The 14422-nt window shown below is 34.1% G+C and overlaps 1 protein-coding gene across 3 annotated transcripts in view; it reads right to left on the minus strand.

Annotated features, from left to right (window-relative positions):
• Positions 1 to 12609: 12609 nt before the first annotated feature.
• Positions 12610 to 14422, minus strand: part of LOC137401766 (glutathione S-transferase C-terminal domain-containing protein-like) — a 34319-nt gene continuing 32506 nt past the window's right edge. For all 3 annotated transcript variants that reach the window (XM_068088248.1, XM_068088249.1, XM_068088247.1), the window contains one exon: positions 12610 to 12828. In XM_068088248.1, the coding sequence (XP_067944349.1) occupies positions 12683 to 12828 (146 nt within the window). In that variant the 3' untranslated portion in view covers positions 12610 to 12682. The remainder of the gene's footprint in view (positions 12829 to 14422) is intronic.

A 14422-nucleotide genomic window follows, 5' to 3' on the forward strand; every position in this document is an offset into this window, starting at 1 on the left:
CAGCTCTACCAGAAAAGACCAGTTTGGTGTGACTTTTACTTTCTGACAAGAAGAAAACCAGCAATGACCTGAAGAAAGCCTACTGGAATAGAAGCCTCATTTTTATTAGTGAGGAGAAGACGGATTGAAAATGGATTGAGAGGATGTAAGGCAAGATGAAAGCCGTTGCTGTCAGAAAAGCAGAGGAAGAAACGTTTGGCATGGGCCAAGATTCATCGTTCCTGGATCGAAGAACAGTCGCATAAAGTACTGTTCAGTGATGAATCAACCTTCACTCTACAGAATCACACTAGAAATAATTATGTGAGGAAGAGACCAGGTGAAGAGTTCAAACCTTGGAGTATTTTGCCTACTGTGAAGTATCCCACATCTGTTATGGTCTGGGGGTGCATGTCCGCAGCTGGAGTTGGTCGCCTGAAAATAAAGGCTGGCCAAAAAAGTACTAAACCTCCACTTTGAATCCAACAGCCCTTTCAGGGCCGTTGGGTTTAAAATCGTTGGGTTGGGTTTCAGGGCCATCATCACTTGTACAAAGGGTTCAGTTTGTGAGTTTTCCTCAATTGAACAATGTTCGATGCAAAATCTATTCGAGCACTTTCACTATAACGACAGGTTTTCCACCATTAGAAATATATTTTTCAATCATGAAAAAGCAGTTGAAATGTGCCAGAATTCAAATGCATCTTTGAATTGCTTACAAGTTTCTGAGCAAAATGATGTATAACATTGCTTAGTTTTCTTGATTTTAAGCACAAAAATTACCAATGAAACGTGAAGCTTGTCATATTGTGCAGGGCATTGCCATAATTTTGCACAGCACTATAAATAAATATATATATAAATAAATATATATACATATATATATATAATATACATACTCACTTTATATATACATGTAAACTGTTTATATCCAGTATATATATATAGTGTATTCATACAGTAGCAATAGTATACATATATACAGTGTATATTTACAATATATATATATATATATATAATCACTAATTTAGTTACTTGTATTGCGATAAACACTACCTGAATATACATGTACACGTTTATATATGGTGTATATATACAGCGTATATATATAGTGTTCATACCGGTATATAGAGTGTATATATACAGTGTCTATATATATACATGTATATATATAATCACTAATTTAGTTACTTGTATTGCGATAAACACTACCTGAATATATATGTACACGGTTAATATATGGTGTATATATACAGCGTATATATAGTGTTCATACCGGTATATAGAGTGTATATATAGGCCTACAGTGTCTATATATATACATGTATATATATAATCACTAGTTTTGTTGCCTCTATTATGATTAACTGTACAACAAAAATTTTCGTTTATCCTGAAGACTGTATCATTCATTTAGTTTTATCGCCTAATATACAAGCTGTGCAGATTTTACTGTACATATATAGCTGTGATTTTAAATAAAAAGCTGTGATAAAACAATTACTGTTCAGTGTAGCTATTTAGTTTTCCAGGTCAGCTTGAGTACTTTCATGATAACACCTTGTCCTGTATATCTACGAATAATGAGCTAGTCCAACAATTAAATAAGGACAAGTATATTATTAGAACACCTTCCACAAAGGAAATCTTTGAAAATTCCATTGAAGATTGAGACATGGTATCTTTATGGTCTACCACTAAGGAAGGTGCATACCACATCACCGATAGCAACTGTTTAGTAGAATAGATATAAACAAACTATAACATAGTGACTAAATTCAGCAGAAAATTCACTGGACTAGTTTTGTTCCAATGCTTTATAAAACCAGTTCGAATTCTATATGAAGATATCTTTTTTAGCTGTTGCTAGAACTGTATAAATTAGTACCTTGACAGTCTAGTGTTACTTGAGAGATCATCAGTTGTAATAACTATATATACAATTATTCCATAATACCACCAGGTGGGCGATTGATGTAGTTGTTAGTGTGCTGGTCTACCAAGTTGAAGGTTGTGAGATTGAGTCCCATACCATGCAATTTTTTTTCATCAACTTTCAACTATGGCATCGGATAAATTTGGTCAAAATCATTAAGCAAATTATGTATTAGTATACTACACATAAAAAAGCACGACCCCAATACTCAAGTCATGAAATTCTCATCAAAGTGACAGATCTGTATTATTTTAATAAAATTTGCCTGGACATAAAGCGCATGTAAACATTAATCAACGAGCGATGATGAAATACTTCCTCTATAAAGGGTTTGGACCTTTGCTCTAGGTGAAGTCTACCAACCAAATACTGCTCAACATTGACAAACTTTTAATCAGCCAATTGAAAATTTTTTTTGAGGAAAATCGGGAAAAACTGTTTTAAATCTTTGCTATAATCTATACATGTACTATAATAAGATTCATGTCGGTTCATCCAAAGTCACGCTAAGAGCATCCGTAAAGAATGATAACACCCTGCAGGAAGTAAACTTGATATTTAGATTAGAAGCCCAGAACGGAGATATCTGCGCCACAACCTCAACCACTCACTTGAGAATAATTAAGCGCATAGATATTACGTGTACAGCACATCTGACTGCCAGAATGCTAGTACCGAATGAGAAGATAAATGCTAAAAAAGCAAACATAAATGGTAAACAAAAAGTATGTAGTATCTACCGGAATGTACTGCGAGGCAGCCTAACATTTGGTATACATGCTCGTACACACGTTAAACCAAAGCGAACAAGAAAAAGTCAAATTTTTCTGTTGTTCTTAAAAATTTAAACTTATTATCAAGAACACTTGAACGTAGACCAAGAGAAAAGACAAAGAATTATAGTCCAATGTAAATATCTTATGCGTATGCAGCACACGCTCTAAGGTGATTCATTTAATGACTAAATCGTGTAATGATGGGGTCTTCAGAATGTGACCCCGTCGTTAAGCAAGGTCTACCTGTATTCTTACCCGCTTAGTGAGAAGAGTCCCTTGTAAAGGTGTCGAAGAGAAAGCTAGCTGCGAGCGAGAGATCTATCTTACGAATGACATAACAGGTAGTGGGACACGCAGCTGCTACATAATTAGTATATAACAATCTCAATTATCACCAGTGGTGTGAAGTTTTAATTGCTTTCTTAGCCTCGGAGCCGTAATAAACAACCTCTCATTGCGGGTGGCTCAATGACAGCCCAACGTAAGGCTATAAGAAAAGACGAAGAAACAATAGGGGTAGTTTCGAGATATCATCAGAGATAATAGCGTATAGCCTCAGGCTGACAGATGCTGAAGAGTGATCTAATTTAGAAGAGAGAGAGATTTAATAAACGAAGCGTGTATAACACAATGGATGCTAGCAGAAGATGCTAGGAAACAATGCCAAACCATTCGCTTGAGGTGTGATGAAAAGCCATGAACCCTGTATTGTAGTTTATATATCTAATGGCCTAGCTCAAGGATTTCAAATTTAAAAACCACTCAGGGCGGGACTGGTACGGCACCAACTCCTATCCTACAGCAAACAAATCTAATTAAGAAAATTGTTCTCTTAGCAGGAAATTAAAGAAATTGTAATTATTTTTATTCTGGCGAGCAAATGAGGTTTCGTTTGCAAGCAATCGCAAACAAAGATGGTAGGGTGACTGATATAATATTGAATTTTGTTACGATCATCAGAAAATGTATTTTAAACTTTCTAGTGTTTATTACGCTGAGTACCTCGAATGAAAGAGGTTAAAAATGAAACAAAATCAAATTTTAAAGAAGGCTGGAGCAACCACCTTAGTAAGTTGACGTAAAACAACCATTTATTAATTTGAATAATTGATGTCTTCAGAGCTTGTCTAGACACATGCTGTGACAAATCCAAGCGCATTCTGGTAAATACACAGCAAGCATTTTTTCTTCCCACATATGTACAAAAAAGCAAATGAGAGTTAAACTACATAAAATGCTTATATAGTGATTATTAATGTATCAGTTTAAAGAGGAGTCACTGACATTGAACAATAATTGCCAACGCCGGCAAAACGATAACTATTGCTTTAGCATGTCTATTGACAATGGCGCTATGAAAATACAGGTTTAGTTCTGATATAGTTTAAAAGGGAAAATGAGCATTGTTTTTCTTGATGACAACAAACCACGCTATTTGCTGTAGGCTTTTCTAAATGTCTACATTCATTACAATCGTTAATGCAATTGTTCATGCATTACAACAAGACACTCAAAAATAGAAATTCGGCAAAGTTGGCGTCGATATTATTCTAGTGGATAGCTGTTAAAAGTCTTTTTATTAGCATGTAGCCTGCGAGAGGTGGTGGCCACTTAGCAAGATTTTGAGAAAAGCATAAGAAGATAACTTTACGACAATTTGTAATTTTGACACGAAATATAAAAAAGCAAAGCATGTGTCAATAGCACATCCAATTTTTTATGTGGTATTGACATTTTCCTAATTCAATGTTAGAACCAACTTTTAACACTCGACAAAGATCACTTCGTTGAAAAAAAGAAAAAAAACCGAAATCACCAATACGTGAAAAATACGCTTTGAACGAAAACTCCTTGTACCAGCCAAATGGCTACCAGTCGGTAGGCAAATCTGAAGGTTCAAAGTCTAGCCACTAGTCAATTGATTCTTTTAATTCTTTATTCTCGCTAGTATCCTGGCAGTAATTATATATAGGAGCACCCTGTCAGTCTCTGGTACTGTGAGAAATCATCAAGTGTGTCACTACAGCACACAGAATAACTATCTGCTGGAAGGCAGTTGAGTGGTGCTGGTGATAGAGTATCCATCTATGAAGGAGAAGGTCATGAGTTCAAATCCCGTATGATGCAAACCTTTTTCCTAACCTCCAAATGTGACTTCGGACGAATGGACAGTCGGCTCTTATTATAGTAAAGCCTAGCGGAATGCCCGGTGTTGCTTGTGTATGAAAAAAATCACCTTATAAACAGTGACTAGTAATGTAGTTGCCTGCTACTTGCCATCAGCCTGGCACCTTGCCAATGGCTAATTTGAGTAAGCTAATATTGCTAAACTTACTAATAAGAGTGATCCGAAAATGACGTTGCACCATAACAAAGAGCGGTATGCGTATTTTCACCCGCATAGCGACATATATCGCCCAAAGAATCCATTAAACTCGCCTAACTCAATGATTTAGCATATCGTCTGGGGAGGGGAGGTTCAGAGATCAAACCTTCTGCGATGAGGATTCTTTCTTCTAAGATTCTAATAGCTATAGCTGGACAAACAGGATCACGCGCAAACTTTGAGATTTATATATATAAATTATTGATGAAATACAAAAGAACACTAACATTTTTAGGTTATGTCTAAACTGCTGCCAGTTCAACTACTTATCACATTCTTAATAAACAAAGCACAATCATTGGAACATAAGCAGTTACTCGAGTCCAGTATAACTTTCTGTTTAAGTGGACAAAATACTCATAAAATGTTCTTGCAAGGGAATTGCAGATTTACAATATAGTTTTACACGACTCGACTCGTGTAAAACTAGTAAGGTGCCTGACCTGAGGTTATTAGTGCCTGTCAACTGGTTATAGGTTATAGAATATATTATTCTAGTCTTCATGACTTTCAGTCAAGAAAATCGAGCGTTCAAGCAGCATGAAGAACAGCAAACATCATTATGCAGCCGCTTAAGTATTATAACAGAAATATTGTTGGATATTTTCCATTTCTTTTCCATGAACAAACCAAAACCGACAATAAACACTGAAAATCAATAACCATTTTCAATGTTTTACTGAACATTATTAAATTCCAAAAACTCTGTTCTGCCTTGAACAAACAACACTGACAACAACTGCCTAAAATAAAACCGATATTATATTAAACTCTGAAAATTATACTTGAATAATTAAAAGCATGCTTGTAAATAACATCCTTTTGGGTCAGTTTAAACGAGTAAGTTGAAACTATTAGAAAAAGATTTTAATACAAAGAACACATAAACAAAAAGATGTTGCAAAACCTTGACCAACATTACTTCAGTTCCCTTCCGTAGAAACGATACATTAGTTTAGGAATTTTTACAGGTTGTAGTTGTCTTATCTCAAACTGATGAAAAATCCAGCTGTTGTGGATTAATCCAAGACCGCTAAGTTATAAAGCAATTTGTGCTAAAATCTTTGCAATATTAATATTCTTTCTTGAAATATTCAGTTACATGCTAAAAAGAAACTACTAGAAGACCTTACGGAACTAACACTATAAAGTGCTGCCAATGAACACTTTGTTTCTATGGAGGGTTCCAAACTAGTGATCATTTCTACAGTGATTACTCGGTAAGCATTCTCCTAGACAACCAAGTTATATACTTGGTTTTCAACTGTTTGTAAAGTTACCATGGTTACAACTTGCGGTAACAACTTAAGGCTAAATATGATATATTTGTTTAATTAATTATAAACAAGAGAAACGTACTACAAGAATAATTCCAAACAAGGGGAATCCATTACTAGGTCTAAACATCTTTACTGGCTAGTTAAAGCTAGTCTGAAAAGATTATTGCAAAATAATTTGTTCTCATTCTTAATTGGCCTAAACATATGATGGTGTCTGTTCTTATTGTTTGTGTGAACATGTGGTGGCGTCTGTTCTTATCCTTTGTGTGAACATGTGGTGGTGCTTGTTCTTATCCTTTGTGTGAACATGTGTTTGTGTCTGTTCTTATCCTTTGTGTGAACATGTTTTTGTGTCTGTTTGTATCCTTTGTGTGCACATGTGGTTGTGTTTGTTTTTATCATTTGCGTAAACATGTGTTTGTTCTTATTGTTTGTGTGAATATGTGATGGTGCTTGTTTTTATCCTTTGTGTGAACATGTGGTGGTGTCTGTTCTTATCATTTGTGTGAACATGTGGTGGTGTCTGTTCTTATCATTTATGTGAACATGTGGTGGTGTCTGTTCTTATCCTTTGTGTGAACATGTGGTGGCGTCTGTTCTTATCCTTAGTGTGAACATGTGGTGGTGTTTGTTCTTATTGTTTGTGTAATCATGTGTTTGTTACTAACATTTGTGTGATCATGTGTTTGTTATTATCCTTTGTTTGAACATGAGGTTACAATAATTTAAAATTAGTGTTAATTACAGTACTCTTATGTTTTTAATTCCTGATAATACAAACTTTCTCATTAGCATTATCTGCGGAAAAACCCATTGGCAAGCAGAAAAAGGTTAAATATATTTCTGATGGAAATTCGAAATTAATGAAACGAAAAATATTAAATGTCACTACTTTGCTGGTCACTCACGCGCACAATTCTTTAATTGTGAGAAAGTATCAGTCTGAAAGGCCCGCAATGAATACCATGCTTTTAATCCTGGTCTTTTCATGCAAGGAACCGCACAAAGACGCTACTAATGTTCTATAATATTCGTTATTAGACAAATGGGTTTTATGAAAGATCATTCAACACAGTGCTTTCGTAATACTCTATCTTAAAATGCTGCTAGCGATATACAGACTGCATGTTGTATTTGCTACCACAGCAAATTCTATCAGTTGGTTTATGAACATGGTTTTAGTAGAACAATCAGTTTTGGTTAAGAAATCTGTTTGATATAATCTTTTCCTTAATTACTAACAAAATCAATGGTCTAGCAGGTCAGACAACTCCAAAATAAGTATAGAGTTGTCTGACTAGTTCAGTTTATTAACTACTGATTTAGACGAAAGATCGCAAGTGAAGCATGAACATATATATCTATGTCAGCTGATCAATGCTCTAGCAGGTCAGACAACTCCAAAACAAGTATAGAGTTGTCTGACTAATTTAGTTTATCAACTACTGATTTAGACGAAGGATCGCAAGCAAAGCATGAACATATATATCTATGTCAACTATGGCATCCTTGAGTAATACAATGAAACGTTAAGTTACTAATGCTTTGTTAGCGAGGTTTCTACACTGAACCACCAGATGTAGTGCTTAGGAAACAAATTCACTTTAGTTTACTGACTATCAACAAATAAAAAGCTTTGAGTACTACACCCAATCACATCTAGTTGTAGTTGGTGAGCTGTTCTGAAAAAACCTTCCAATATATATGTTTATGTTGTTAACTTATCTCATTTTCACATTTAAAAAAATTCCTTTAAAGGCATCATTTGTTGGTACAATTCAACAAAAATGATTAGCTTAAAAATTGATTTGTTTAAAGGTTGACTTGCAACAAAATTCACATTACAGTTATTTGGTATCAAAACATTCACCATGTCTTACTCTGTTGTGTTGTAGGTGCCAAATATGTGGAAAAGTGGTTACAAGCTCTTAAAAGCTCAAAAACGAAAAGCCGCCGTTGATTGGAATCTCTTTATTTCTCTGACGTAGTCATGAAATTTATCTATTGTTTTGTCACGTGATGTTCTCACGTGAATTGAAAGGCCAATAAAAAGCTCAATATAAAACTTATCGTAGCACTAGTTTATGACAAACACTTCGGGTCTTACCGAAGACCCCGTATCAAATATAGATGCTCGCTACTTTACAGTTTCGGTTTGGTCTAATCGGCAAGTCGTAATCTGATCATGTGACCCAATAATTTCTGCAGCACTTTTTGATTATCACAAGTAACCAACAGGCTCATCATGATTATCAGACAATGATATGTACTCCTTCAAGCTTAGGCTAAAAAATTAAAGGAATTTTTACGGTAAGTTCTAAGATATCACTGCTAAAAGTGGCAGCATTACAATGACGATAAAACAGACGCGTAAGAACAAGAGACATGGTTTTATTGAATGTGTGAAGTATATTTGTGAAAATATTTCGACGAATAAGACTGCATGAATGTGTATACAGAAACCATCTACCACAGCTATGTCACATTTGAGCCGTTTTGGAAAGAGAATCCAAACTACAGCGGTCTCGTGTGGCTGCGATTAACTGTTCGTTTTTGAGCTTTTAAGAGTTTGTAATCACATTTCCACATATTTTGCACCTACAACACAACAGAGTAAGACATGGTGAATCTTTTCATATCAAATAACTGTAATGTGAATTTTGTTGCTAGTCAACCTTTAAGCATTTCACTTAAGCTTATGTAGTATGAGTCAACCTTTAAACAACTGTGGGCTAGTTACAATTAATACCAATATTTATGTTTGCGCTGTGAATTTTCTGCGTGTGAATAAACCTTCATTTTGTGGTTGCTAAATGTGTTGAGATTGCAGATTGAAAAGCTGTGGATAAAGTCACTCTTCAACAGCAGGGTACAACGAGACTAATTATTCACAGTGTGAATTAATTTGGACACCTTTCTCTCTGTGCTAGACAGACAGGCCTACTGTGAAGCTAATGTGATCACGCAATACCACTGCTATCGATGAATTTACAACCTAGAGAATATATTGTTGTAGTACATATGCTCAGCAAAAAGTGGAATATTTTTACCAGATTTCAGCACTATGCTAGACTTTTGCTGAATAAACTCAGATAGGACTGTATAGTTGAGTGTCGACATTATCTTTTCTAGTTTTGGCAGTTGTCCTGTAAATGCATACATCTATGCACTTACTCGAATGCACACATAGTGCATTCAAATGCATACATATTTCATTGTGCATGATATGCACTATCTATGCATTTACTCAAATGCTCACATAGTGCATTAAAATGCATACATATTTCATTGTGCATTATATGCACCATCTATGCATTTACTCAAATGCTCACATAGTGCATTAAAATGCATACATATTTCATTGTGCATTATATGCACCATCTATGCATTTACTCAAATGCTCACATAGTGCATTAAAATGCATACATATTGCATAGTGCATTATATCCACCATCTATGCATTTACTCAAATTCAAAGATAATGCATTCAAAGGCATACATATTGCATAGTGCATTATATGCACCATCTATGCCTTTACTCCAATTCATACATAGTGCATTAAAATGCATACATATTGCATAGTGCATTATATGCACCATCTATACATTTACTCAAATTCAAAGATAATGCATTCAAAGGCATACATATTGCATAGTGCATTATATGCACCATCTATGCCTTTACTCCAATTCATACATAGTGCATTAAAATGCATACATATTGCATAGTGCATTATATGCACCATCTATACATTTACTCAAATTCCAAGATAATGCATTCAAACGTATAGTGCATTCAAATTCACACTTAGTGCATTATATGCACTATGTAGTGCATTATATGCACTATGTATGCATTTACTAAAATGCATACATAGTGCATTATATGCACTATATATGCATTTACTAAAATGCATACATAGTGCATTATATGCACTATGTATGCATTTACTAAAATGCATACATAGTGCATTGTATGCACTATGTATGCATTTACTAAAATGCATACATAGTGCATGCGAACACATAGTTCATTTAAATGAATACATAGTGTTGACTATGTAATGATAATATGCACATATGCACACTAGAAACTTCAAACCTTTTGTCCTTGACCTTTATACATATTGTTACACATTGATTTTGACTATTATAATACAAGTTGGATATATTTAGTATATTTTATGGTTTCTCAAATTAATTTTAATTCTGAATTGTGTTATAATATTTTAGAGTGGTTTTATTATAAAACAAACTACCTTTTTTTCTGTTTCTGTTAAAACAAACTCATTGATATTCATAACAAAGTGGCAGCTGTAAATTTTGGACACTCCTAATACCCACAGATACTTTAGTCATCGAGCCAAACACCGACAATGCATTAGAAATTTTTCCAGTGTGCTTAAACCTGCAAAAGCCATGCACACAAAATGACAAAAGATTTGTGTGACAAAAAGACACGACGAGAAGACACAAAACGATATTTAAAAAGCGCTCATGGTTCGGAAAATGTAAACATTGATGCATTGCTGGCTAAGAGTACCCGATGACCAATTGTTGATCTCCGTACATACAAATAGACTTGGAGTTATTCTCTCCATGTCACTAACAGCAATATGCAAGTATTTTATTAAGACCGTGAGCTATGGAAAAATCCAATAAAAACCTTTTAGCATCCACGTGACACACTTGTATGGTTATCATAGCCTACCAGATCTTATATTTACAAAGATTTTGGGCAAGTTTTTAATGGTTTTTAGGAGAATGTAGTAATCTGGTTGCTCAACACCATTATTATGTCAACAGGTGACAGAGAATGGGGTCTATGGTAGCTTACCACTTTAGGCATCTTTTTGACCTAGTAATTAGAAATCTGTTACCCGACTGCTTTTTTGTTGACAAGCTTGGAGTAATTAGCCGTTAAAAAGAGAGTAGAAATGCAATGGAAATTTTCTTAGGCCGAGCAATCTGTAATCAGCCAATGATACTTGTAGACCCAAATCTATAAATATACATGCTTATCAATTGCCAATGAGGTCTACTTAATTCAGGTACCTATTCGTTGCCAAATCTAGTGTACGCCTTCTGCAAAATGTTGGAACCCAAACCCTCTGCGTCAAGAATCCAAGAGCATCCATAATCTTTGTATCTTAAAATTGCTATGAAAACGTAAGCTGATATCGAATATTGAAACCTTCAAAACAATTTTAACGACAGTCTCAATGAAAACTCGAGTAAAACTGGAACAAAACCAAGTCATATTAAATTTTAATTAAAAGATTTATATGAAAGGGCATGCAAGTGCAACTGCTGTAGTTTAATTTCTGATAAAATAACAATGAAAAATGAAAAAGGTCAGGCTGATTTAGAATATTGGAATGTGGGAATGCTGTGATATGTGAGCTAAAAAATCTTTTTTCAAAATTTGATTATTGAAAGTCAGAAGTAGAGGTCAGACAACTCCATAAGAGCATCAGCTTTTAAATGCACATTGTCCAATCTAATTTGACAATGATGATTGGCTTAATTACAATTAAAAAATTAATTTAAGTTGAAAAAATTCGGCTCAATGCTATTAAATTCAATTCATGAAGGGCCATAATTGTTCATAAATGTTTCTTAAATGAAAACACAAGATAGACCTTTCTTACGAACATGAAACAAGGTGAACTTTCATACCAGAGCTCGTGTTTTATAACATTAGTCTTAAATCCAAATTTAACTTGCTTGGACATCCTTTGTACAGCTGGTTTATCATTGGCTAATTCTGTTATCAATGATCTCACTTTTTTGCATCTATCATAAATAGAAGAAATTAATCAAGATGTCCTCTAAGGTACTTGCAGGTTCAGTAGATGGAGACGTACTTCAAGGTTCTTTAACCAATATATAACCTGAACCAAGCCAAGTTGTTTGAAAAAGTTTGAAAACCTTTACAGTCATTCCATTTTTTCTCTCAATTCATTTGAACTGAACAAAAATAATTTTCTCACAATATGAAGTTTAAAAGTTAGAATGGTTAGTGTTGTTTGTGTTAAATAAAATTATAATTTTCTGTCTAAAGACTTTTTTATTACCCTGGCAATGCCAGGAATTTCAAAGTTGAAATATCATATAAAGCATTACAAAAACGACAGTTTGAACCCAAGTATCGCTCCAATGAAACATTACACCTTTACAAGGCCATGCTAAACTGACTATCCCAGAATTCACTTGTTATGGAATGCGTAAACAAACTGATAAACATTATGCTTATCTTGGGATCAACTAAAGCTGCATTTCTTTAAAAGAGATTAAAAATACACTATCAGAGGTCAAGTGAAGGTCAGCTAAGTGTCCTACTAACAATCATGTGATTCTTAGGAGAACACTCCCTCGGATTCATTACATAAATACTTGTTGCACGGTTGCCATGGTGACCATCCAGAAAGTATTTCCTGTCGAGATCAGACACCAGCATACAAGCCATACCTGTCAATGAAAAAAATGCAGAATAACTGCATTAATGCATTAACTAAATCAATGCAATAACTGCAATAGTGCGATCTATCTATATATTAGTCAAAATTGGTCATACATGTATGTGTGTAGTTCCAGGTATAGCTAACGAAATCTTGGAATAAAGAATCCACGTCGCAGAAGATTTGATCTTAGACCCTCCGGTTGGTCAGTCCCGACGCTTTACTAATTCAGCCACACGAGCTTGACGCATTCATTCGGTGATATATGTCGCTATATGAGAGCTTGTACATTACCACTCTCCATCATAACATAATGTAATGGTGTAACATCATGAAAAGCGATAGCTCTTATTAGTAAGCTTACTCAAATCATCCATTGGCAATATGCCAGGCTAATAGCAAGTGGCAGGCAACTCTCATTACCTCTCGATGTTTATACGCTGATTTTTAATACCCGGGCAATGCTGTATATCAAAAATCAATGACTTTCAATTGTTAATTAAAAATAAATAATTTTTAATTACTTATAAATAAATTTTTAATTATTAATTAAAAACACCTTTTAATTATTAATGAAAATTAATTTTAATTATTAACTAAAAATTATTAAATGTTAATACAGCTAGTAATATAATAAGAGTGTTCGTCTGAAGCCACTCTAAGACCGTTAAAAGACAAATGATTGTCTCGCAAACGAATCGAACCTGGGCATCAGATTCAATGGCACACACGCTAACAGTACACCACTCAGATGCCTTTACTGCTTCATGGAAAATTCTCCATATATTGATTACTCATTACGATCTCTCACAGTGCATGGACTGCCATACTAGCTAATATAATAGCATAATAATTACAGTAACCCAATAACCACAGCATTGCAATAACTACATTAACATGGTAACAGAATAACTACAACAGCGCCATAACTACAATAATGCATTAACTTCAATGAAGCAATAAATATGTAATACATCATCAACATCAACGCAATAACTACAGTAACACAATAACTACACTTTCACATTAACTACAATAATGCATCAATTACAATAACACAATAACGCATTAACTGCAATGACTGCATTAATGCAATAACTATGATAGGTCAATAACTAGAATAACACAATAACTACATAATAAGTTACTCGTTTTGAATTTAATTTTAAAAAATGTGAAAGTGAAAAAGATGTGAAAGACTACAGCAAACATTGACCATCACCTCGACATGTGAACTTTTTGACATACAAAGCAAAAGTTTAGCAAAAATTTGTTCTGATATAATTTGTTCTATATATAGAAGTAAATATAACTAGAAGGCTTAAAATCTTTTAAAAAACTATCATTTGGACTGCAGGAATAAAATTGCTGGCATAAACTAAAAGCCTATGGCAAAAATAATTAAAAACATGAATTAAGTAATTTTAACAATATCTGTAGTAAGCTAGAGTAAATTACACCCGTCATTTCCATCGCTCACTCTACTACCGAACCTATGAATTGCCTATACTTAGGCACACATGTTGTTAAAGAAAGGCAACAATATAAAAATACCCTCTTTTACTATTTTGGATCCTTCAAGCACTAAAAGTACAACAACACAG

This window comes from Watersipora subatra, chromosome 8 (assembly GCF_963576615.1).
Source record: "Watersipora subatra chromosome 8, tzWatSuba1.1, whole genome shotgun sequence".
Taxonomy (NCBI): Eukaryota; Metazoa; Bryozoa; class Gymnolaemata; order Cheilostomatida; family Watersiporidae; genus Watersipora; species Watersipora subatra.